This window comes from Sarcophilus harrisii, chromosome 6 (genome assembly GCF_902635505.1).
Source record: "Sarcophilus harrisii chromosome 6, mSarHar1.11, whole genome shotgun sequence".
In the NCBI taxonomy this organism is placed as follows: domain Eukaryota; kingdom Metazoa; phylum Chordata; class Mammalia; order Dasyuromorphia; family Dasyuridae; genus Sarcophilus; species Sarcophilus harrisii.
Genome location: NC_045431.1, coordinates 70,268,151 through 70,295,452, shown reverse-complemented (window position 1 = coordinate 70,295,452; position 27,302 = coordinate 70,268,151). Strand labels below are relative to the sequence as shown.

The 27,302-nt window shown below is 38.8% G+C and overlaps 1 protein-coding gene across 3 annotated transcripts in view; it reads left to right on the top strand.

The window, feature by feature from the left end:
- The window catches only part of ZNF827 (zinc finger protein 827), a 256,084-nt gene that overhangs the window by 169,106 nt on the left and 59,676 nt on the right, over positions 1-27,302 (top strand). For all 3 annotated transcript variants that reach the window (XM_031942030.1, XM_031942029.1, XM_031942031.1), the window contains one exon: positions 10,649-10,752. In XM_031942030.1, coding sequence (XP_031797890.1) covers positions 10,649-10,752 — 104 coding nt within the window. The remainder of the gene's footprint in view (positions 1-10,648; positions 10,753-27,302) is intronic.

Sequence of the window (27,302 nt, the reverse complement as noted above, 5' to 3'; positions counted from 1 at the left end):
TACTTTTGTTCATCTTCCTCCATATCAATCAAATTAGAACTCTGGAGAAGGTTGCTATCTTTAGAAAGAAAAAAAATGCATGTTTTGTTTAGATTCATCCCTTAAAAAGTGAATGGAAGTGAGCTATATATAGTACAAGTAGAATTTAAACTATAATATATGATAGAGAACCTACTAGAGGCTATAATAGAGATGTTTGTCATTTTTATCCCTTTTCTTAATATTTGTGTCATGTCCCCCAACTAGGTCATAACTTTTATGAGAACAGACATCAAATCTCATCTATGTTTCACACTGCCTCCCTTTCTCCCCTGCCCCTCACCCCCACCTGCCATCACCAAGTGCAGTGGTCTGCATATGGTGGGTTTTGCAGAATGCTTGTTTAATGGAACTATTTCATTTGGGAAGAGAGGACTTCAAAAGGCTGACATCTATATTGGCATTTACGTGGTAAAGAATCATTTTTGTGCCCTACTTGACACTCTGCACTAAATAGTGATTCATTTTGCTATGATCTATTATGAACCATTTTATTATTTAGTGTAGTAAATCCTTTCTATTCACATCTCTGAGATCTAATGACTCTTTAGACAGTATAGTTACCAAGGATTTTCCAGGCAAATGTGCAAGGATTTCCCATCAATATTCTAGGCCTTTCTTCTGCAAAAGAAAAGTAAATAAGCCCATCAAGAAGCATCCCCACATTTGTTAGGAACAGAAATGGCTAAATCTATATTATATGACTGGCATTGACAAAAAGAAAGGCAGAAAGAAAGGAAGCATGAGAAGGAGGAGAAGGAAGGGAAGAAAAGAAAGAGAAAGGAAGAAAGAGATAGAGAAAAACCGGGGAAAGGGAGGGAGAAAGAGAGAAGAAGGAGAAGGCAGGGAGAGAGAGAGGGAAGAAAGGAGGGAAAGAGAGAAAGAAGAGGAAGAGAGAAAAGAAGAAGAAAAGAAGGAGAGAGAGAGAGAGAGAGAGAGGAAGGGAGGGAGAGGGGAGAGGGACAGGGACAGGGTCAGGGAGAGGAGAGGGACAGGGAGAAGCAGAAGGAGAGGGGAGAGGGGAGAGGGAGGTGGAGAGGGACAGGAAGGGGAGAGAAGAGAGGGGAGAGGGAAAAGGGAGAAGGGAAGGGAAGAGGGAGGGAGAGAGGGAGAAGAGGGAGAAAGAAGAGGGAAGAGGAAAAGGGAGGGGGAGAGAGAGAGGGAGAAAGAGAACAACAAAAAAAAAAAAAAATGAGAGATCTGAGGTGCCCAGAGCCTTAGGTGCAGCCCTACAGCTTGAAGCATGTTTATTATTGAATAGTATACTGTTTATGCCAATTAACTCAGTCTTACAGGTAGCTGCTACAGTTCAGGGTCAAGGTGAACCTGGGATGTTGAGTGTTGATTTTATTTACAAGGAGGATCTATTGCTAGAGTAAGTGTGAAAGCTTCTGTTTATAAACATCAACACAAACAGTATTTCCTTAATGCTCCAAACTTTTTTCCAAAGCTATTAATGAAGAGCCCGATTGACAGATTTACTCTTTGCCTTTTTTATTTTCTTTTACTCGCATTCAGGAAGCAGTTCCTTTTAACAAGAAAATGACCAGCAAACAGGAAGTTAAAGGGTAAAAGAAAAAGGACAATGGATAATCTTCCCTTTAATAATTTAAATAATTATATAAAATATAATATATATATACAATAACTAAATAATTTAAAGTTGAATTTGCCAATTGGTAGAATCAACTGAGTCCTACGGGGGAATACTATAGCTTTTTAAGAACATGATCCACATATGCATTGGTTTATGTGCACTGAGTTATTTCATTAATTCTTTCCCCCCAACTTGTTATTTGCAAGACTGATTTGACCTTGTTGTCAGATAGCCTGTAATTTCTGTTATTTTTTCTACACTGTTGTTCATCACTGTGAAGACCTGAATAACTTCAACGCGACTTCTGTGTAGAGCCATAACCTGAACAGAGTGACTGGACCTTTGCCCATTCCCAGTCCTTTAATATCATAGAAACAAGAAAATGTGTCACCTCTTTAACAAGACTAATTTAGTTGAAATATTAACCTGGGGGAGGACTGGGGAGAGATCCTTCTCCCCCATCACCCTCTTCCTTACTCCCACAGCGGCTATCCCAGCAGTAACCTCACCCCACTGTGATGGAACTTGTCTCCTGTCTCAACCCTTCCTATGCCTCTTATCCTGGATGCAATTTGTGCTACTTGCTCCAGGTGCAAAAATTCTAGCTATAACTCTGCTTCTAGAAGATGGAATATATAGTATATTTCTGCAGGACCAGACTGAATAGTGCTTCCTCCTAGATCAGACACAATGACTTATAAGGTGAAAAGGAGAAAGGCTTAAGAAATATTGCTACATCATCTTAAAAATTAAATTGCTTGGTATTGCTAATCTAATATTAGAATTGTAAGGTTAGCCCCTTCTGATCTCTCAAAATACATACACGGCTTAGGATAACCAAAGTTCTTTTGGATTTAACCCTAGCATGCAGTCATCAAATGAGTTAGAAGCACAGCATGCTCAGAAATGTATATGTAGAGGTGGGAAGGAGAGTTTTTCTCTACCCACTCATCTCCCCAGAGCTCTAGTTCTAACATGGAGGATATAGAGGGTGGAGGATGAAATGACCAAGGAAACAAAAGTTCTATCCTCTAAACATATTAATTTATTCAGCAGTGTATTCCAATTACTCAACAGAGACCAAACCTCCTCAACTCAGGTTTGGACTACAAATAAAGGGGGAGACAGACTTTTATACATTAAAAACAATTTTAAAAGACCAAATAACTAAAAATACAATACAATACAATCTTAGGTGATCCAATGTCTAATTGCATAAAGGGACTTTCCAAGTTGGGAGGAGATGAGCAAATAGGTACATTTCCCCGAATTCAGAAATAAAAGATGTCTCATTCCTTTCAAATGTCTGTAGGTAATCAAAGGAACATGAAAACAATCGATTGATCAATGTGGGACCAGCTTTCAGATAAGACATGTAGGTTGCTTGAGGTATACAATTGTGAGAAAACTCCTTGCATCTATCAATTTCACCCAATTCTTATAATTAACCATTTGCTGTCCTAATTCCCTCAGTCCCCTCCATTTCCCAAAGGGTGTGTGTCTTAATATTTCAGGGCCTACCTACTTTGGATACTATGAGAGTGATTTTGTTTCCATGTATAACAGTAGGCTTAAATACATCTTGTGACATCAATACTGTTGTGTGCTTGTCTTTCCTTGGATTCAATGCCTTGACTAATTAATATTATCTCTTACCATAGAGTCAATGTCTATATATCATTAAATCTTGATGTGGCTTTAACCTTAACTTAGGGAGTAGGCTAGAAATATACTACTCTAGAATGCCCAGATCCTAGAAATTATTTGCTAGGGATACATCTGAAATTTCTAAAGAGGCAAAATTTTGAGTTAAACTAGTTCAATGAGCATTTGTTAAATGCTTACAATTACCTGGATACAAATACCAGAAAAAAATAAATCCCAGCCCTCAAGGAATACATATTCTTCTTGGGTGAAACATGTCCACAGTATTGATATGCCCTTGATAACTGGATGGGGGAGAGAACGCTGCTGACAACGAGGTATGAATATGGTAGCTAGCATATCCAGGATTTTTGTAGTTACTGCTTCCCATGGGGCATTTATTGAAGATACCGAATGATTCTAAAGTGCTCTGCATGCTATAAAGCCAACAATTTCATCAATAGGTAAAAAAAAACCTCAAAGCAGATGGAAAAGGGGCCCAAGAAAAAGGAAGATAGAGATTTTCTTTGTCTGGTGCTCTGTTAATTACTCCCAGATTTGCTGGGCGTCCCTACATCAAGCTTTTTTGGGCTTCTTGAAATTTCTCCATTGACTCTCAGCCCCATGAAATATTGGTGACCCTTTTGTCATAGTTTATCTTCAGAATATAATGTCTCCTTTTAAATCTTATTTCTTTTCTTCAAACTTCTAACGTGATATCCAGGTTAGAAAATTATTTAGAACATGATTACTTTATCCTTTTAAACATTATCCATTCTGATCATTTCAGTGAAAACAGGGCTTCTTTTTTAAAAAAAGAATATCTATCTGTAATTCAACAGGAATTTTTCCCTGTTTACTTTGTACATAGCACTATGTCAGTACTGGAGAAGATAAGACACGGTCCCTATGCTCATGGAGCTTATTGTCTAGAAGAGAAATATGACAATAAATTACTTACAGTGGTGGATAATGTGCACAGGAGAGGTGCAAATAAATGTTCTGTAAAGGTCTAGAAGGAAGGAGGAAAAGGTTATTCCCAAATGTAGGGAGAGATCAGGGAAAATTCATGGAGAAAAGCAAGTATTTAAAGTGGGTAGATGAGCAGGAATTTTTTAATCATCTTTTTAAAATTAACAAACACTTATTTTCTCTCTCACTACCTTCTATTAGGAAAAAAGTAAAACAAAATACATATAACAAATGTTCCTCGTTGGGCAAAATATTCCTATATTAGCCAAGTCCCAAATTACTATTTCATTTTGCATTTTGAGTAAAAATCCTATAGATAGAAGAAAGGGAAGTCACAATCCCCCCCCAAAAAAATAGTTAGGACAAAAGCATAGAAATGGAAATTTTTTGGCATAGATGGGTCCTTGAATGCCATTCTGTACAATTGGAACTTTATTAAGCTAAGAATACTCATTGAAAACTTGTGAGCAAAGGAGTGATATGTCCAAATACATCCATAAAGAAGATTAATCTGGTGTGAAAGACAGAGAATGAAAGCAGGAACAACTCTCAGGAAGTTTCACTGAGCTGCAATGAGGGCCTGCACTGAGGCAATGAAAGGGAGACAGAGAAGGGGGAAGGATCAAAGAGACATTGTGGAGGTAGAATGGCCTGGACTTAGCAAGAGATTGACTATGAGGGAGCCAAGAGGAGAAGGGGGGGGGGGGGAAATAGCTCATTCTGAACATGGGCAATTAGGTACAGGGTACCACTAATAAAAAGAGAGTGGTCAAAAAAGGGTGCAGATATTGGGGGAAAGATATGGGATTGGATTTGGACATGTTTAGTTTATCACACCAGCGGATCATCATAATGAAGATATCTTGTGGGCAGCTGATGATAGGGATCTGAGTTGAAGGATGGAGGATACTGGGTTTAAATAAATCATTAGAGGATACAATGCTATTCTACTCCTGTTTGGCAATTAAATTTTTTTTTAAAAAAAGTCATTCCCAGGAACTCTCCCAAGTATGATCTCCTCTCAATACTTACTTTAATATTACATCACAATATGGCACTTAGTTTAGATTCATACGGGCTATGACAATGGAGCAGAAACTCTGGCAGCTTCTATCAAGCTGAAATCACTTCAAAGATGGCCTGATGGCCTGTTATCTGAGGACAAGCTATGGTAAGCTCAGAGAGGTTCATCACTAGATCAGCCATAAGATGATAGATTTTTATGTCTCAATGATTCTCAAAGGTCCATCTATTAAGTTATACGAGTCACTATCTGTGTTGTTGGAAAGACTACCCATAGTGATGAAATCACAAGTCATTAATGTATTGAAGAAATATTCTAGTATGTATTAAGAAACATTCTCTTCTAGCGACTTCAGAGTTCGCTTCAAGATTTCTAACTTGCATAGTCACCTAGAATTCAACCTGTAGCTACACCAGAACACTAGTTTTTTTTTTTTTTTTTTATTGTGAGTTCCAAATTCTCTCCTCTCATCCATCCAGAAAGGCAAGCAATATGATATTCATTATACATGTAAAGTCATTTAAAACATATTTCAACATCAACCACATTGCAAAGGAGGCAGAGGGGTGGCAAGAAAAATTTTAAAAGTGCAAAAAGAAAATGTGCTCTAATCTGTACTCAAGATTCCACAAGTTCTTTCCCTGGAAATGGATAAGATTTTTCATCATGAGTCCTTTGGCATTGTCATGGATCATTGTATTTATCAGAGTCTTTCACAGTTGATTATTATTACAATGTTGCTGTCACTATGTATGATACAGAACATGCATTATACACAGACTTGAAACCTCCAGTGAAAGGGAACCTTCCACCCTACCCTTAGTGGACATCAGGATAGTCTTTTAGGAGATACTTGCCTTACACTGGCCCTACATTTGCCTCTTGCAAATTTCCACACATTTCTCCACTTTCTGGGGCTAGGCAGATCAAGTTTAATCCTTCTCCTATGGGACAGCCCTACAAACATGTGCAAACAACTATCGCATACCTCAGAAGTCTTAATCTAAAGCTAAACACGCCCGTTTCATTTGATTCTTATAGAGTATATCCTTAAGGTGTTTTGACATACTGGTTGGTTGCCTCCTGAACATTCTAGGGCTTAACAGTGTCTCTCCAAAAATGCAGCATCCAGAACCAAATGTAGAATTCTAAATGTGTTCTTACCATAGTGATGTATAAGTGTTGTATCATCTCCCTCATTCTGTTATCCATGCTCGCTTCTGATTTCTCTTCCTGTCCTTTTAAAAATATAAATTGCTTGATAAAAAGATCTCAAAGGTCAATTAGTTTAACTCCTTCACTTTACATATGAGGAAACTGAGACCCAAAGAATTTAAATGACATGCTATGCCCAAGGTCACCCACACAAAATTAGTATTATCTGGGAGATGTAAACCTGAGTCCCATGACTCCAGTTTCAGTTGCTTTCCACTATATGACATTGTCTCCATGATCTTTCAGTTTTTTCAGGTCATTCTCTTTAGAGGCAAGTTGCCCTTCCTTCTTATTTGAATTAACTGTGTCTTCAGAATTTGATTCTTGGAGCAGCAGTGGATATTGCACTAGCTCTGGAGTCAAGAGGATCTGAATTCAAATTCAGCCTCCGATGCTTGACACTAAGAGCATGAAGTCTAAAAATTTAACCCCAATTGCCCCCTAATCTTCCCAAAAAGGAATTTGATTCTTAATTGCTTCTTGGCTCTCTTGGGCTGACTTTTTTTTGATGATGATGATTATGGGAGAGGGGAATGTGTTATTGGTCAGATTATGCCTGATTTTTCTTACCTCTATCACAAGTTTCAGCAACCAGTTCTTCCTTTAGCTAAGAAGTAAGTTCATATATCATTTCTCCTCCTTCTTCCATCTTCTAAAGCAGGGGTGGTCAACCTTTATTTCTGCCAAGAGTCGTTTGGATATTTATAATATCATTCATGGGACATATAAAATTGTCAATTTGTAGAACTCAAGCAGTGGTAGGTTGTTGTACCTCCCTTTCAGCTCATCATCATTTGTGGTTGCCTTAGCAAATGATTACTGATTTGTTGCTCCCCACCCCTGTTCTAAAGGATCAAAATATCATTAAGGCAAGTCAAGAAATAATAGCTCTTCTGGTTTGAACCTAATATGCTTCAGCAGATGTTTGAAAAATTAGAGTTCTTCATCTACTATATTTAGCACATCTTTGTGCTGAGCTTCCTGCTCTGTTTCTACAACTTTTCATTTATGGCCTCCTTCTGACCCAGTGGTCTGTAGGATACACTCAGTGACTATAGTATCTGTTTCTGTCACCATTGATCCACTCTTAAATGCTTCCCATCATAAATTGGGCCTCTGGTTCCTTACATGAGAATATGTTCCTATTATATACTGTTCTCTGTCCCCATTAGCAATCCTGTTATTTTTTTACAAGGTTTGTAGGGGTGTGTGTGCGTGCTTGCATACACACACACACATACATACACATACATACACACAAACACTAACCCTCTGTTCTAAAAGTCATGGGTTTCAATGCACCAAGTTTCCAAAATACCCATGAATTCAAATTTGCCTCCTTGTTTTAGTATTTGTTCTGCAGTTTTTATGCATTTGAGTTTAGACATGTTGGGTCATGGGATCTGTCCTTATTTCTTTTTTGTCTCTCATGTATTTCTGAGTATCTCTACTGCTATTACATTACATTTGTCTCTGTAACACCTAACTTGGAAAAGAGATGTAGGTAGGTTTTATCTTCTGCTTTAATTAACCATAGAGCACTTTTGATATATTTGCAATAGTCCAGAAAATTTTCTTTTTACTAGCTATTATTAGGTTAATCACTAGCAAAAAACCCCTTCGTACTTTATTTTAATCCTCGATTTAAAAATTTAAAATCAGACATTATCTTTAGGTATCTATTTACTTCCTACTTCATCTTAGTCATCAGTAACCCTTATTTCTGAACTCTTCTTTAATCCTTGCTTTTGAATACTGCATTCTAGCATCTCCCATGTCACCACTATTTCTTGTAGGAATGAGGCAAGCTAAGAAGTGTTGCGCTTCTAATCTGTCCCTTGGTGAAGCCGGGGCTCCATAATGGTCCTGTGCTGGTCCTAAAGAGAAGACGCCACCACATTTTAAAGCACCAGCTCCATCCTCTCCTCCTTCTATCAGAATGAGGCTTAATTCTTCCCACCAGGGAATGCTGGCAGAACTAATAGCGAGCATCTGTCTGTTACCTGGTGAGTGGCCAGCCAAGCATACAGGCTAACAATTTATAATCCTCCTAGTAACTGCCCACCCAGAAGCTTAGGGTGACACTTTATTACTCTGTACTTAGAGTCTGCAGATGCAGATCTTTACTGATCTCTCTCAAAGGAGGAAGTGTGGAGCTGTGGAAAGAACCACCGACTAGATAGGTGGTCTCAGGTAGGTTATTTAACCTCCTGGGCCATGGCATTCTCAGCTGAGCAATGATGGGTTTGGGCCACGTTATCTCTAGGGTCCCTTCTAGCTTGAAAATTCTCTCATTCTGTATAAGTAAAGAGAAAACCTTTATCATAGCTAAGAGTCTTATAGCCCTTTGAAAGCCACATAGTTTGGGCTTTATTTTTTTTCCTATCTCAAACTTGTAGTTATCACATCTGGGAAGAAAAATTACTTCTTTCTGATTCCAGAGAATCCCTTTCCACACTCTCTCAAATGAAATGATTTGCTTTGTCAGCCCTACTGGAAAAGGCAGCCACACACTTGTTTAGGATCTTTTTGATGTAAGGAAGTCATATACACTCAGAAATGAATCCTAATTATACATTTTAAATCATAATTTTTAAATGTGCCTGATATCCAGCCTTTTAACTCAAACTTTTAAAAATAGCACTTTATATTTTATGAATTAAATGTATTACACAGTGAAAGGCAGCATGTGTGCGTGGGGGGGGGGTGTGTATGTGCAACTGGCCAGCTCTTTTCCACAGCCCTGACTCATAGTATCCATGTGATCTTGAACAAATCACTTACCCTCTAATCTGCCCCAGGTAACTCTCAGAAAATACAAGTCCCAGTTGAGTTGTCAGTCTATATAGAAAGGAGTTTCATATTCTGGCAATTCTTTACATTGATGAAATCATTGCTCTCTCTCCTTCCATTTCCCGCCCCCACCAATTTTTAAAACTAATTTAAATGTGAGCTCTCACCTCCTAATTCCACCTTTGCTGTCTTCTTGTGCTATGTGACATGCTTAAAATAATATTTTCTGAGTCCGGGAACAAGCTTGAGGTTGTCTTGGCTCAGATAAGGTTTAAGATGGAATTGTATAAAAATCCTCTCGTTAAAGAGGATCTCATTCTTTTCTGTTGGTCATGACCAGTTGGTTCAGCTGTTCAGAGCTTCCAGGGCTATGGTTTCAGACTCCATGGGGATTTGTTAATTTCTCTTAGCTCCAAGGCCACACATTCCACCCCTGACCCTTGCCAGCCATCTTTCATGTATGTTCTATTGCTCACAAGAGGGATCAGGTGCCGTTCTGGGTGAATCGGGACAAATCCATCACCACTAGGGAGAAAATAAAGTGTGTGTCCTTTGACAAGATTGTCTGCTTATCCTAAGGAAAGATGGAATTCTTTGCACAAAAGAAAAACAAAGAGTCCCAGCATGTGTGTCAGCATATCATGCTAAAGAAGGCACTTCAAAGTAGATATTTCCTATTGTAACCCAAGTCTCAAAGCTCATTGGTATAGAACTGTCTCCTCATTTGTCGAGATCAGTGGCTCCTGCCTGCATGGGTGGATTGTGAAGTTGGAGAGAGGAGAGAGAGATCCACTCTTCTCTCATCAGCTTCTTCCCAGAGTTTTGTTTTCCCTCCAGCAGCCTAAAATGGAGTTACTATTGTCTATCTTCACTCCAAAACCAAAAACCAGAAGTAAGTGAAGGGATTATAAAACTTGCAGAAAAAGGAACTAGGAAAGCCAAAAAAATATTCAAGAAACTAAAGATACCCCAAGAAACATAAGGAGACTGAAGAGATTGGGGTTCTCTCTCTCCCATTCTCATAAATTCTGTCCCACCCCTTTTGCAAGTAAGTGTAGGGCATTGATAATCTCCACTGATGGAGAAGAATCACCCACCAATGGACTTTGGGACTTGGGTTATACTATATTTAACCTGTGTCATAAAAATTCCTTGAGGAAATAGACAAAAAGTGTCTGACTAATGAAACTTGCTTAAGTCATAGTCATCGACCTGTCCCAGAACCCAGTCTCCTGCTAAACTCTGGAATGCCATCCCCTCAAAACCCATTGACCAAAGTTTTATGTATATGTCTGGGGCCACGTTTGCATTTATTTGTTAGCAACCTCCATTTACAAAAGCTTACTTTTTTTCCCCCCTCCCAGCCCTTTCTTTTCGGAAGATTCATTTAGACAATCACCATTCACCTCCAATTCAAAAGATCTGCTGCCCAGCGAGTCTGTGCTCCACACGAGAACATCGGCCCCAGGTATGGAAACAGTCTTAACTTTGCTTCTGTTGTTTGTTTGGGAAATGACCTCTGCACTGCAGTGTGTGGATTATCAACTGCTTTCATCCCACCTAGTCCACTGGGTTTTGGGGGTTTTGTTTCTTTAAGCCAGATTCAGAACAAAACACAATGGCTCACACACACACACACACACACACAAAACCTAACTACAAATACTCACAAAAGCTTAATGAAGCAAAATTCAGGAAAGATCATCTCTCCTTTTGTTCCATTCCCAGGGATTCATTTTCTTTCCCATATGATCCCCCTCTGTAATGAATTCCTCTTTCCTTGAAGATAGCCTGCCATGAAGTAGAAGCAGAGAAAGATGTGCTTTACATTGTCATGGCTTTGGGCTGCTGGGCTAATGGGGAAGAGAGACGGCTTCCTCAGGGCTTTTCAGCAGGTGGGTCCCAAGGGATGAGGAGTGTTGGGCAGTAGCCACAAAGCTCACTTAACCCTGTCCTCCTGTTCTACCACTTTCCTCCCTTCTCATCCATGACATCTACTCACTTCCTGGTTCTGTCCTTTTACTATCTCATCCCAACTTCAGTTCAGTTCAAGTATTTATTTATTTTTTTAATTTTGAGGCAACTGAGGTTAAGTGACTTGCCCAGGAGCACACAGCTGGGAGGTGTTAAGTGTCTGAGGCTAGATTTGAACTTGGATCCTCCTGACTTTAGGACTGGTGCAAGTATTTATTTATTAAATAATTATTTATTATATGCTGGAAATAACAAAACAAAAATGAACCAGTCTCTACCCTCAAAGGGCTAGCAATCTACTCTTATTAGATAGCTCTTGAGCAGGGACTGCTATTAGAGTCCCTGTACTAGTGACCTGGGGATGGGGACACAGAAACAAGTCTCTCTATTCAAGGATTTTGACATCTAATACATTCTGTATATAGATAACTGCCTCACCGACAGAAGTGACCAGTGCTGTTAGAGAGGTACGGACAAAGGTCTTCGCTTAGAGAGATTGATTTAGCAGAGAAATCACATTTGGCAAAGGCTTCCCAAAGGCAGTAACATTTGATGAGCTGGTCCTTGAAGAGTGTAGTTATCCCTTCCACATTGCGACATTCCCTATCATGACTTCAATATATCACTTAAATATCAATATATCAATTAAATGGGAATTTGGGGAGAGCTTTGAAGAAGCTGCAGACAACATGTGCTCCTAAGCCCCATAATGTGGAAGGGATAACTATAGTTAGGATTTCACAAGTGGTGATGATGGGAGAGCATGTTGTAGCAAAAACCAGGTTCAAGTGGAAGACTGTGTGGAATATTTGGAGAACAGTGGGAGCCAGTGTGGCTGGAGCAGTGGAGACTTCTTGGGGAGCAATGGCAAGATAGGTTGGGGCCATATTGTAGAGGGCCTTGAATGCCAAACCGGGGAGTTTGCGATTCATTTTGGTAGGCAGTAGGGACAGCGGAAGGTTTTTCAATAGAGAGAGTGACAAGTTTCCTTGTCCGTCCTTTCTCCATGATTTATCCTGCCTGAAATGAAGCAAAGACTAGCTGATGGTTTCCCCTTTCTAGTAGATCAAAATTATAGAAATCCATCTCCATAACATACAGATGACTCCATGTCTGTGAAGGGAAGATGGAAATCATTTCTTTTTTGTAGATAATTTTCTTGGTGTGGGGTGCTTCCTCTACTAACACAGATCAGTAACTCAGTAACTCATTGGTGATTTATAGTTTTGGACAGTTGCCTTGGGGGTCACTGAGGTATCAGACAAGACTTGAGCCCAAATCATCCTGATTCTGAGGCCGACCCCCTACCCACCGTGTCATGGGGCCACTCAGGGAAGGCACAGGATCGCACAGCATCATAGATACAGAGCCAGAAGTGACCATAGAGGTCATCTGGTCCACCCTCTCATTTTGCAGATTATAAACCTGAGCCCGAGTCACGCTTTTAACTTCCACAAGAAGTTAAACGAAAAGCTTGAAGGCCATTGCCCCACCTATCTAATAGTGACACTGCTTTCTGATGGTCTTCTCTGGGTTCCCTTGCACCAGTACCCCCATCCCATTCGCTAGAAGCACAGGAAAGAGAGAGGAGATACCGCTGTTGGTTTGAGAGTTTGAAGCCTGATTTTCATGTGTTCATAACTGTAATTATTGTCCCAGGTGTTCCTGTGTACAAGGATGAGAGTTTGGGGGACTGAGACACAGGAGACACTGAAGGAAATCACTTTGGGATATATGGACAGACAGCAAGTGGCAGAGCCTTCTGGAGACCAAGACAGCATCTCTACATGGATGCTGATGTGGGGTCCCCAAGCCTCTAATTTGGGGTTCAAATACTTAAGGGATACTTAAGAGTCTAACTGATGATATTGATGAGTCTAGGAAACCCTGAGTTTTCCTCAAGCACCCACTTTTTCTAAGCCCTCTGCATTTCTGAGAGCAACCTGCTTAGATTTGGAGACTCTTTAGAACTAGAAAGGGATCAGCTAGGATAAGCTCCCCGTTTTTCTAAATGGGAAACCTAAAGCCCTTGGAGACTGAGAGTCTTATTGGAGGCAATGCAGCTCTACCAAGAGTGGAATCAAAGGCTCCCAGGCAAGTGGACTTTCCCAGACCCCCTTAGCTAAACATTCATTCTTGTATTGGCCCTGGATTCCAATCCTGCCTCCGAACAAGACATAGTTGTTCAATCGTGTCCAAATCTTCATGACCCCATGTGGGGCTTTCTTAGTAATGATACTAGAGTGGCTCATTTTACTCACTTTACAGAAGAGAAAATTAGCTCAGATAGCATTAAGGGACTTGCCTGGAGTAAGTGTTTGAGACTGAATTTGAACTCAGGTCTTCCCTTGTGCTCTATCCATTATACTGTCTAGCTGCCCTTCTGGCATGTGACCCTGGACAAATCATTAAAGCTCTCAGTGAACTGGACAGCTTTCCAAAGCTACAAGTTAAAGAAGAGTTTACCAGTCTGCTGCCTTGGAGGCTGCCTCAAAAATCACAAAATCAGGTTTCTAAACCTCCCCTGTTCTTAAGGTTTGGGTCTCTATAATATGAGTCTCCCAAGTGCTTCAGTAATCTGGCACAACAGAGATACTGGAGGGGGCTATTTTGTTGTCAACAAAGCATAAAGTAGCCTCTTCTGAATTGTTTAGGAGGGATGGAGGAATGGGGCAGTACAGCAGAATACACTGGAACTGCTTTTCACCAAGCACCAAAGAAGAGGCAATTGAATTCTGTAAGCCATTATTAATCACCTACTGTGTTGCTGCTGTGTCTTCATGGTCACAGCTATTATATCCAGATCCATTTCTCCACTTCCCCAGATATCTGCATTAGAAGTCAAAGAGGCTTCTATTCAAAAAATATCTACTTGGTAGCTATTTTAGCTTTTCAGATAGTTCCTGTATTTGCTCCTATTTCACACATTACAAATGAGCCTCTCTCACTGAGAAAATATATTCTCTGATAGCTGGTGATGGAAGTATAAAGGAATTTTTGCTTAGTTTGTGCCTTTATTTTCAGACAGGGGCCATTTGAACTACTATCTCCTTCCCACAATGCAGCTCTGAATGGCCAACTCCCCTAGCACCCCCAGGATTATTGCTCTGCCATTAAGTTGATGGATTGTGACTTCTTAATGTCAAAGTAATGCTTAGGAATTGTTTGTCAGTAGTGCTCTGACCTGTCCTGTCAGTAACCACATAATATATACATACAAACATTATTTTGCTTGCATCCATGTTTGTTTTGGCAAATTTTAATAAATGGCATTTACTAGTTAACTTAAAACTTAACCTCCAAAATTTGATATCAGGATAACTGTTGCTCTGCTAATAGAATCCACATCTTTCTGGGTTACTGGCTAGATTTGGGCTGTAAGCTGGATAAAAGACAAACAGATCTTTTCCTTTTTTATCTGTTTAGGTTTTTATTTTAATTTGGATTGGATTTGTTTTTTTGATGTAAATTCCCCTTCATTTAGGATTTTTTTGCATGCTGTCTTTTGACAAAATATGGGTTTATAATTGCTAAATTCATATTCTAGGATTACAGGGCAAATGAGTTCTTCAATGTGGGATACACTATTCACTAATGGTGGCTTCTCTTCAATATCTTCATGAATTGATCTAGCCAAAAAAGCTCAGTGCCTGATGGTCAAAGTGTCACTAAACCTTCCCGAGTGTATCTAGGTAGATCTTCAGATGGCAGACACAGCATTCCTCAAACATACTCCACAGCCCTTCCAACTGGATGGGACCTGCCAGAGTTTGCACTCTGATAACCTAGCAGAGGGTTATATTTATACTTCTATAAATAGTAAAAGGAAATGAAAGAGTTGTCTAGTTCCGTTTTGCTTCAGTTTGTTTAACAAATAGAAACGTCTTAGAGAACGGAGCTTAAAGTTGGAAAACATTATAATGGTCCTGTTAGGCAGATAATTTGAAGTTTTATCACATGGGCAGGTTTTAAGGCATAGGAACTACATAGAAAGCTCACTCTTGGACCAATTCTAGCAAATGTCTCTCTGAATCAGTGAGAAGTCTAAATTACAGAAAACATCTAAAGGAATCTGCTGTTATATTTTCAAGGCTGTTTAGTGATTTAAGTTAGACAAAGTATTGCCTTGTACAAGGTCATTTATCATTCAACAAGCATTAAAACTCCATAGTCCAAACTATCTTCCAACTTCATCAGTTTAAAAAAAAAAAAAAAGAAGATAATGATCTTTAACACTGGGTAGCTTATGGTCTTGGTTATTGTTGCTTTTTGGGGGGAGGGGGTAAGTAAGTTATATGTAGAGTCTCAATGTAATTTTAGGAAAATAATGTAGTAGGAATGTGCTTTGTGGAATAAAGAAGGTGACCAACAAATAAGAAGCCAAGTTAAGTAATTACAAAAGTCCAGACAATGAAGGATGATGATGGTGATGGCACATGACTTCAAGGGAAGATTTGATTAGTGACTAATTAGTGACACTGTTAATAGAAATGTGGAGGGAAAGGGAAGAATCAAATGTAACCTTTAAGTCAAGCCTGAAATATGACTCCATTGATGACATAGCAACAATTACAAAAAAAAAAAAAATAAGTCAGTTGAGAATAGGGACAGACCAGCAGGAATAAGGAAGAATAATTTTGCTGATGTTGGGTGTACCCTGTGTAAAGGATTAATTTATTTGTTTGCTAATGGGTGCTTCTGGTGGACTTTAAAACAATTTTGTTAAGTAATTTAAAGATTTTCACTAAAATCTTAGTTACTTAGCAAACCATTTCCTTGTATAGGGGGAATTATCACAAATTTCCAGTTAGTGTAGACTGTAATTAATGATGTTTTCTTGTAGTCATGTTCTGGGGTCAAAGAAGTACCATGATTGCTCATATTGGATTAAATGCTAAAACTATGATATTTCAGCAATGCAAAAAGCATGAATGAAATTCTAGTTTCAAAAGGACTTTGGATAAGGCCCCCTGATTGCCTAGGGTGTCCTTCAAGATTTAAAATATCCTAAAGACAAGAGTAAACCAGGATGAAGTTGGACTAAACAACAATAGATACACACACAATAGAAACAATAGAACTAAACAATTCAATAGATAAGGAGTTCTGTAGAATAATTGCAAGGAATACGATTTGTCCATTCCTCGTGTGTTTAGTAATTATTACTATGTGCTAGACACTGTTCTGAATGCTGGAAATTGAACAAAAAGGGCTTGATATCAAAGGGCTTTTATTCTACAAGAGGAAAGGACAGATACAGTGATAGTTGTCGATACAAAAGAATACAAAGTGATTTCAGAAGAGAAAAGACTATGATCAGGAGAAGGTTTATACAGAAAATGATACTCAAAACAGAAAATGTTTTGAGAGAGTCAAAGATTCCATTTCCATGGAGTGGGGTGGCCTGGGGAGTGGCAAGGAGGCTGAAGGTACCATGACATGGAACATCAAATAAGCCTGTTTGGCTGGAAGACAGAGTTGCCTTAAGTTGTGGCTATGTGGGTGGTCAGATAATAACAATGATCCTATAGGAAGGATGCAGATGAAACTGCCCAATGAACCAAGTTAGAGGAAGATTAAGACTATGATGAAATCCAGAGTAGCCCGATTCAAGATACCCAGAGCAAAAAATACAGAGGTTCAGTGCAGTCTGGCTCTTTGATTTTCTCTGAAGAACTGCTCCTGAGAACTTTGGTACTTCCACATCTATAAGACACTGCTGGACAATCTCTCCAAATTATCACTTGCTAAGAAATCTTTCAAGAAATAGGACATCAATGTCTCTAATACAGCTACCATGTTTTCTGGTAGAGCCAGTTGTAAGGGAGGAGAGGTAAAGAGGGATGGTAGTGTATCTAGAAAATAGATCCTCCAGCCCTAAATAACTGAGTGGATTTAATTCTACTTTGTGGTAGTGGTTATTGTTTTAGAAAAGTACTGCAACTATACGAAAGACACAGAAATTATTTCATTGCTATTACGTTCATAATATATTTATTAATAATGCTTAGTTTACTCTTGTGGTAACTTACTTTTAAAGATAAAAAATAGAAGAACCATTTTGAGGTCAATTATTTTCCAGAAGTAAGGCATCGGGGAAATGTTTTGACACTGCTATTCAAAAGCTCTGATACATGTATATATGTATGTACTTTCTTTGGTACTTAATGGAGCTTTGATCTCAGTGAAGTGGGTATTCCTTCAGGCAGTAGAGATCTCAATCCATCCCTGGCCTCTCATTGGATGCAGCTCTTAGCCTGCAAATGGGGCACATCCAGCATGCTGGGAGTTTTCCTCTAGAGCTCTTAGAAATGCATAGATTACATCAGAACACAAAGTCTTCCCATTGACTAATCCTTATTCTCACATTAGGAGATACTCTTATGGAAGATATCCAGTCACATATGTTGTTACCTTTAGTTTTTTTCCTAAATAGTTTTTGTTGACTTTTATATGGCCTAGCTTTCCCCAGAGAGCTATGTCTTAGAATAAAAGATTTAAAAAAAGGAAAAGGAGAAAATTCAGCAAAAGTGAACAACACCTAAAAAAAGTCTGCCATTATATAGGATGTTCACACCTATAAGCAACTTGCCTCCTTCCTCCCCACATGTGAGAGGAAGTATTTTCTCACAATTCTTCTTTGGATCCAAGCTTGTTCCCTATAATTTCCCCACATTCATTTTCAGTTGTTTTGTTTATACCATGTTACATGTTTGTAGGTTATGTGTTTTGTTCTTTCCATTTATACTACTGACCTTGTATATTTCCAATTCTTGATTCCGTTTCAGTTAACATCAATCCATGTAGACCAAATCCAGCAAGCTCAGTGAATGTCTTTACAAAATACAATATAAATTACAAAATTTATATTTTGTATATATTATATTATATATTATGTGATATATAATATATTTAATATATTATATAAATTACAAAATTACAAAACAATATAAATTTACAAAAAACAATATAAATGTTGTTTATATGCCCTCATTGTGGCATCTGAATATGTAAGGTTTATGGTTTTTAAGGCTCATGAACTTATTATCTTCTTATAAGGCAGCTTTTTTCTTTTTTATTGATCCATTTTATTTTGACTTTTTGGTCCCTTTCTACCAGACACCACCACCCTTCCTAACTGCCTCCTAAAACTTTCCAATAAAAATTGCTTAATAGAGTTGTTGCAAACAACCATCCAAATTACTTTCCATTTTTGTGGTTTGCTACTTATTGGTGGAAAGGAAGAACGGGCACTTTGCCTTAGATAATTTTGATCCAACATTGACCATTGTATTTGACCTAAATTTCATTGATCTTTCCTGTGGTTTTCATTTACATTATTGGAGTAATTGTATCTATTGCTCTTTAGATTTTGCTTTTATCCCCTTTGCATCCACTCTTAAAAGAATTCTTCTTTGTCTAAATCCTCCATATTTGTTGCTACCTAAGAAACAATAATATTTTGTCCTGTGGACTATCTGTAAAGTCAGAGTGGGCATCTGATCTACACTGGCCATCGAACCATGGACAAGCCACCAACTCAAATAGACACATCCTTGCAGGCAACCTAATGACTTAGAAAACTACAAATTAACATTATTTATGTTCTATTGAATTTTATCTGTTTCATTATATATTTCCATATTATTATTTCAATAATATATATTAACCAGTTTCAAGCAACACCAAGGAATGTTGAGGGATCATGTATTTGACACTTCTACTCTGAGCATCTCTCAGAGAATAGAAGTTCCTTGATTACACCCATGAAATAAGTTTGTACATCCAAGGTGTCCTAGATTCATGAAATTACTCATATATATACATATGTATATGTAAGATATATGTGTTTATATAGTACATTCATGAGCATGTATGTGCATAAGTGTCTGAATGCATACATAGTTTGTTTTTTGAGAGTAAATATTGCTTTCTCTGTCTAGAGCATTGAATGACTTCTTGTCCAGCTAGCAAACATTAGAGGTAGGATTCTAATCCATTTGTTCCCAACTCTTAAGTTCTTCTTGAATTCTGTTGAGTATTTTACATTGCCTCCGGTTCCCATGTGAAATGATTATACTTAAGTACACATATATTAATATATTTGTATATAATAAGCATACATATAAGAAAGGTATGCTTTCCCTCCATGCAGAGGAGTTGATTTCTGAGAATGGAACAGCAGTGAAGAACATGACAGGGCTGGTTGGCCTCCAGAGAGAGCTCATGGCCTCTCATAAGAGCTTGAGGACAGTGGCCCAGTCAGAGTCTTCTACATTGATAAGCTTATCTGATTGGCTTCCAAAACACCATCAATATTGTTGGAAGCTCTGCAAGTCTCCCTGTTTCATTGCCAGTGCACGAGCCCAATGTTTTTGTTTGTTTTTGTCTTGCTTGTTCTTAACTGCATGACAAGTATTCATTGTCAATACAGTTATGTTTGCAAGAAAGTGTATTATTCCCTAAAAGCTTTTTATGGAAGTCAGAGTGGGAGAATGAAAAGGCTGCTGTATCCCAAATCATGAGTTCAAATCTCACATTGCTGACTCTTACAACCTATGTGGATTTGATCCAATCACTTAACCTCGGCAGGCTTTAGTTTCCTCTGTAAAGTGAGGGGGTTGGGCCAATGACCCTCCCAAGGTCCCTTCCAGCCCCATAATCCCAACCAACTCTACAGAAATGACCTTTCGGACTTCACATCGATCTGTTCTGACTTTGTGGCCCAATTATCCATTATCACAAATGTAGCCAACCAGCTCTCCATAGTTCTAAATCGTTAGAAAATGAAATCTGACTTTCCTGTCTAAAATAAAAGCAATCTTGACAAAAGAAAAGAAGAAATGAGTTCCTGGTTTATATGCTTTTAACCTGAAGTAATAGTAGGTACCCACATAGGCGAAAGAAAAAAGAACAATGATTTAATAGTTTGGATGTTGGGTCTCGTGCCTCTGGGCCATAGAGTTAGAGCCCTTCAGAAGTAAAGTCCAGCAGTAATGACCCTCTCCCAAGCCCATTATCAGACATTTTAGAGTAAAGGCCGGCTGGCCACTTGTCAGGAATTTCGTAGACCCTGTTTGGCTGCCTCTTCCCTTCTAACTCTGCGATTCGGCTGTTCTAGAGGGCCCATGGGCAGATAACTTGAGACTACAATGAATAATGAACGTTTCCCAAGCCATGTCTCGATGATTCTGTAATATCGTGATTGGATTGCCACCTTCTGTGGCTTAAGAGGTAGGTCTTAGGTAGTTACCTGAGACCCAGAGAGGCAAAGTAAGTGGCCGTGGGCTTATCCAGAAAGAAATTATGAGAGACAGAATCTGAAAGGGAGGCTCCCTGCTCCAAGCCCAGCCTCTCTGCTCTCTCTGCTGCAACTATTTCATTAGAAATGATAAAGGGGTGTGGGGAGAGGGAGAGAAATGCAACTTCTGGACTTGGTTTTCAGGTGCATTTCTGCTGCTGTGTCGGCCCATGTTTATCTTGGTCAATGCCCTTCTCTTAGTACAGTAAATGCTAATATACCAAAATATGGAACCTTCTTGGAAGCCCTTAGTAGCATTTCCAGGGTCTTAGCAATGCCCGTGACTGAATCAATATTTTAAGATTAAATGGGATTTAAAGTGCAGATTCTTTTGTTGTGTAATAAGTGATGAGAAATGTTTGTTTGTAAGTCACAAACTCATCTCCTCGGGGAGGGTTAATTGATTCTGCCAGGGGCTCCTTCTTTTATGTAACTGGGTTCTTACATAGCTTTACATACACTCCTATGTATGTAAAACATACATCTATTCTCAATTCATTTCATTTCTCTCCTCTGCTTATTCATTTCCAGAACAACCAATGCCCTCAGGCGATCGGGTTTTTGTTTTTAAGTCACTTCCCTCATAAACCCTCCCTCTCTAGTTCCATTCAAACCTGGCTACTCTCTTTTTTTTCACATCTGAGCCAAGTGAGTCCATGGCCATGTGGAAAGAGTCATTCAGTCAGAGAGAGACCTGACCCTTCTCTGATCATAGTGTTTGAGGGAGAGTGAGGACCTGAATGAGAGACTATTTCAGCAAAGCACTGAACCTGTCTTCAGTTTCTCATCCTCAAAATTGGAGATAACAATGAACACGTAGGGGTCTGCTGAAAAAGCAGTGCCATCCTTCTCTCTGCCATTCTTCAGGTAGCTTTGGGGCCCCGGGCAGTTTAACTGGTCCAATTCCCTTTGCTGGCCCACTGCATTTTTTAAATTTAAGGTTAAGTGGCTTGCCCAGGGTCACACAGCGAGTAATGTCTGAGGCTAGATTTGAACTCAGGTCCTTCTGACTCCAGGGCTTCTTCTCAGTGCCCCTTAACTACCCTGGCTCATTGCATTTTAAGAGAAACCACAATCTTTCCTTAATAAAGACATGGCAGGCAAATTCCTAGGACTGTTTTCGTCAAAATCAAAAGGTTGTTGCCTGCAACCTACTGAAATGGCACTGTATAATAAGGCCAGAGCTTTAAACTATTAGATTAAATAGAGCAGAATGAGACCCGAGAGAAACTGGCCGTACTTGAAAGAAACATGAGTACATAAGAGTTGGTTTGCAACCAGAAAAACTACAGAAGTTGAAAGGGCTTTTAAAGAGTATTGGGTGAGACAATTGATTTGCAAAAGTAACACCTAGTGTAGATTTAGTGAAGCCTTGTTCAGGATTGCAGATAAGAAGAGAAGGATTGAATTTATTACTAGTTGTAAGAGCAAACTTTCCTCATATGAAATTGGAGATCACAGCATCTTCACTAACCACCTTATTGGGTAATTCCGAGGACAGGATATATAATGCCTTAAAACAAACAAAAAAAAATTCAAAACGTTTTTATTTCATCAGAGTAGAGAATTCCTAGTGTGAAAACTCCCTGTAATGATGCAGTGACCCCTCTGTGATTTGATTTTAGAGTGGCTCGGGGGCCACTAAGAATTCAGGTGACACAACTTGTATCAGTCAGAGGCTATACGTGAACATGGGTCAAAATAAATATATCACATGATGGTTTGCCATGATTTGGGTAATGAGCCACTCCCACTAGGATGGGGATTCTTGATCAGGTACAGAGAATAAAAGATGGTACCTGAGGTTCTGTAGTTCTCTTGGTTCTCAAATAAATGATACATACACCACATATAACATGTCAGAAATGACAATGACATATATTGAGCTCATCAAAGTCTTTCCAGCTGAGGGGAAGGACCATCTAGAACTTGGATTCCTCTAGTATATCTTTTTAAGAACCCAGGATCATGTCTATGAACTCCATAAGACACCAGAATAGACTCAAAAGTCAATAATCAATGTGCTGTGTAAAGTTCTCAATATACAAATAAGAAAAAGAAAAAGTTTTGCCGTCAAGGCATAAACAATCTAATGTTGAGTGTTAGGGAGGGAGGGAGGGATGGACAAGAGAATACCCAGTACAGACATGATGTTCAGGGAGTCAAAAGCAAGGAGAGTCACTGGTGGGAAATGAAGAGTTGGCTGAAAATTCTGAGCCTTCTATCAAAGGAGGCTTTAGGAGGAACTTTTTGCTCCATCCTTCAGCCCTCCAATCAGAGCAGGGAGGCCACTGAAGCTGCTGAACACCGCTGCTGAAATCATCTGCAAACTGATTGTGAGATTTTTGGTGATGGTCTTATCCTGCAGAAAGTATGATGTTTGAAGAAACCAAACAGCTGCTGGTGAGGGATGGAAAGAGCTTTTGTGGAGATATATAATTAAGAATAAGGGTATCACAGGACTATACATCCAGAACTAGAAGTTACATTAGGAGCATTCCAATCCAGATACTTCATTTTACAAATGAGGAAACAAGCTCAGGAGGAATGACACGACCAAGTTACCCACTGCTCTTCTCATTGCACCAAGAACAACTAGAAGGAAATCTACAAGAAAAAAAGAAAGTTTAAAAGAAAAAAATCTTTTTTTTTTTTTTGAAAGCTATGCTTTGTGTTTGTGGAGAAATCACTTTGTTTCTCCACATTTGAAAATGAAAACACTGTCAAACAGAATATAACATGGTTTTCTAGAAGAGATAATATAAAGCAATTTTCCCTCACTGAATGATTCCTGTAAGTGAGGGATCAACTATGATAATTTTTTTAATCACCTGCCAGACTTTTTCCAATGACAGGGATAGGCTTAATAACTGGTAAGATGCTCTCAAGATGTAATCAGTTTCTAAGGTGAAAGAGGCAAAGGCAGAGACTCAGACACAGAGACACAGAAACACAGAAATATAGAGAGAGATTGTAGAGGCTAGAGTCCCTTTATTTCGGATATTCTAGCCCAATATCAACGTGACAAACAAAAAATTTTCACTTCAAAGAATTAAGTGAAATGTGAAAGAAAAAAGGCATGTGACTACTTGGAAACAAATTTTCTGAAAAGAAGTGAAATGCCCACCAAAATCACTTTAACAAATACTTATTTTTAGGCCCTTGTTAGAGCCAGATTGTGAAGGACTTTGAATGGCAGTGTAAGGAGTTGGACTTTATTTAGTATTTAATGGGGAGCCATAGAAGATTTATGAGTTATGGAGTTTTCAACAAGGGACCAGACTAATCTCTCATTGTTGTGCAGGCAGGATGGCAACAGCTAAGAGACTAGAAAGAGGGAGACCAGGTGGTCAGCCACTGCAATGGTGCGGGCAAGAAGCGATGAAAGTCTGCGGATAGCGATAGAAATGTAAAGGAAGAGACAAGGGTAATGTCAGCCAGAGGTTAAATGAAGAAAGAGATTGTAGCTGCTTAATTGAATGGAGGGAGCACCAAGGATGACATGAGGTTTCCAGCGTGGGTGCTGGGAGCCTGGTGGTACTATTTGGGAAGCTGAATGAAGTTAAGAAAAAGAGGACATTTGGGAGTAAATGGAGAGAAGGAAGGTGAAGAGACGAATTTCACGTATTTCCACATTCTGAGTGTATGGCATTCAAAAATGATTTCTCAACCTTGTTGGTCTTGTTAGTTTTCTCAGAGTTTGTTAAGTAATATTCATTTTTAAATTTCTTAAATTAGTTTTAATCCACTTAAAGCATAATACCATATAGCATTCCTAGGCAACAAATTGGAGATCTGAAAGGGAAAAAAAAAAAACCTCACACCAGATGATCTTCTCTATTCATCACCCTCTCTAAAGCAGTATAGCACCAGTGGGACAGAAGGATGTATACATATCAGATGAAAATTTTTTCTTAAACATTTTTTAAAAGGTAGGGTCTATTCTGAGGGCAAAGGACCGAAGAACAAGAAATGAGTATTCTTAGAAGTGATGCACTATAGCAATCAAAGGCGTAAAATTTTTTAAGAGAGAAAAAAGGGGGAAAAATCCACATGGTGTTCTCCCTATCACCTCACTCTCACTCTCCCACATATACAATCTGTTGCTTTTTCATGTTATTTCTACTCTCACATCCTTCCTTTCTACAGATAGATCCCTTTATCTCTCCTCACACAGCCACAATCTTTGCTCTCGGACCATCGCAGTAACCTCTTCACTAGTCTTCCTGTCTCTCCTCTTTCTAATCCATTCTCCACTCATCTGACATTGATAACTCCAGTATAGATTTGCCTATATCACACACTCACACACACCCATTCATAAACACAGCAGCATGTTGCCTCCAGGATCAAACGCAGACATCCTGTGATGTAGCCGTACTAACCCGTTTTGGTCCCTCACATGTAGCCCTGTGCCCCCCTGTTGCCTCGGCACTGGTGGTCTCCCATACTTCCAATGCTACCCCCCTGCCTCTCAGCTGCCCTGGTTTACTTTAAGATTCAGCTCCACTCTCACCATCAGCAGGAAGCTTTTTTCAATCTTCCCAGCTGTTAGTGCCCCTGTCCAAGGCCACCTTCCCCCTGTTTGTGGTCTTCTTCTTGTTATATTCATCTTCTTTCCCCCACTAGACTGTCAGCTCCTTGAAGGCAGAAGCTTCTTGTTTCTGGCCCAGTACTTGGCCCAGAGTCAACATGTGGACTGGCCAGTTTAAACATTGCTTCAAGATTTACAGTCCTTTGTTTACGACAGCTTTCTGTGACAGAAAGTCCACTGGTGATTTCCATTGAGAAAATGGGCTCTGAGAGTTCAGACATGGTCCCCCAACCACCCAATATTGGGGTTCAAAGGCTCAACCCCAAGGCTTTTGAGAACAGTCCCATATGACCTTGTAGCCTAGCTCTAGACAGCTGGAAATCACTCAGGAAATGTCATTTGTGTTAAAGAAACATCCATTTAGTGTACACATCTTGGGGATTTTTCCTCCAAAATATGGGGACTTTAAGCTCTCATCACTTTAAAATGCACCAAGACCCTGGGGATGCTACATATTTCTCACCTCTCTCTAGATCTCCATCTCTGCTGCTACCTTGTTAGTTAGCTCATCTGGGTAAAGCACGTTTTCACGACTACTTAGCATGAAAGCTGTTGGACTGTAAGTGTGCTGAAGTCAAGGATTATTGCTGCTTATTTTTGTATTTCCAGCACCTGATCTTCATCATCATCATCATCATCATCATCATCATCCTCAATATTATCACTATTATCACTACTACTACTACTACTACTACTACTACTAATATTAATGCTGTTCTTATTACTTACTACTACTACTACTAATAATAATAATAATAATACTGTTATTGTTATTATTGCTTAATACTAATAACAATATTATTGTTATTATTACTTGCCACTAATAATAATACTATTATTGATATTATTACTACTAATAATAATACTGTTGTTATTATTGCTTACTACTAATAACACTATTATTATTATTACTTACTACTACTACTAATATTATTATTGATATTATTACTTATAATAATAATAATACTGTTGTTATTATTGCTTACTACTAATAACAAAATTATTGTTATTATTATTACTTACTAATAATAATACTATATTGATATTATCACTACTAATAATCATAATACTGTTATTATTATTGTTCTTATTATTACTTACTACTAATAATAATACTATTATTGATATTATTACTACTAATAATAATACTGTTGTTGTTATTATTATTGCTTACTACTAATAAAATTATTGTTATTATTATTGCTTAATAATAATATTATTGATATTATTACTATTAATAATAATAATCAACTTTTATGTAATGCCTTGGTGCTTGCAAAAAACTGACAAGAATGAGGAAAGCACTATTATTGATCCTTATTTTTCAGATGAAGAAACTAAACTTGAGAAAGAGTAAATGGCTTGTGCAGGGTCATCTTTTAAAATTCTTCTTTTCCTGACTCCAAGATGAGTACTCTTTCTATACACTCTGCTAGCCTGGATACTAAATATTTGTTAATGTATTATCTGTTGAGAGTTCTGAAAGGAAGTTATTATCACCACCACTACCACTAACCACAAAAAAAGCATTTATTAAGCGGCTGCTGTGTGCCAGACTATTCTATTTCAGGGCATTGCTGAGCAGCAGCAGCTGCCTCTGCTTTTTTCTGTTTCCTCTCATGCCACATTTTGGGTATCCTTCTATCAACTCATGAATCATATTGTTTAGTTTTTTCATTGCTTATTTTCCTCCCGAGTCTCTGAATGCTTGCTGCTCCTCTTCCAGCCAATCTGTTTTCTCCGCTGCCTAGTCTGATCCTCTCTCACTTTACTACCATCAGCCCTGAATCCCCAGGTAGCTGCCACATGCCAAGCAGAAGATTTTCCCAACACTGACGATATCGTCCCTTGGCCAAGCACAGCCCTACCTTGCACCTTAGCACATTGCTCTAGGATGAATTCCTCAGATTGAGTCCGTGTCATGACCCACTTTGAGAGACTCAGCTCCAGGGGCTTCCTGATTAGGCAAGCACACGAGTGGCTGAGGCAGAATGTGCTTAGAAGGGGTAGAAAATGTGCCATGAGATTTGTAAAAGAATTGATAAAGTGCCAGGGAGATTGTACTATTACCTAATATTGGAATAGCCAGTTAGTGGAGGAATATGAGGCAGGTGATGGGGTCTTGTTGAATACATAGATTAAAATCATG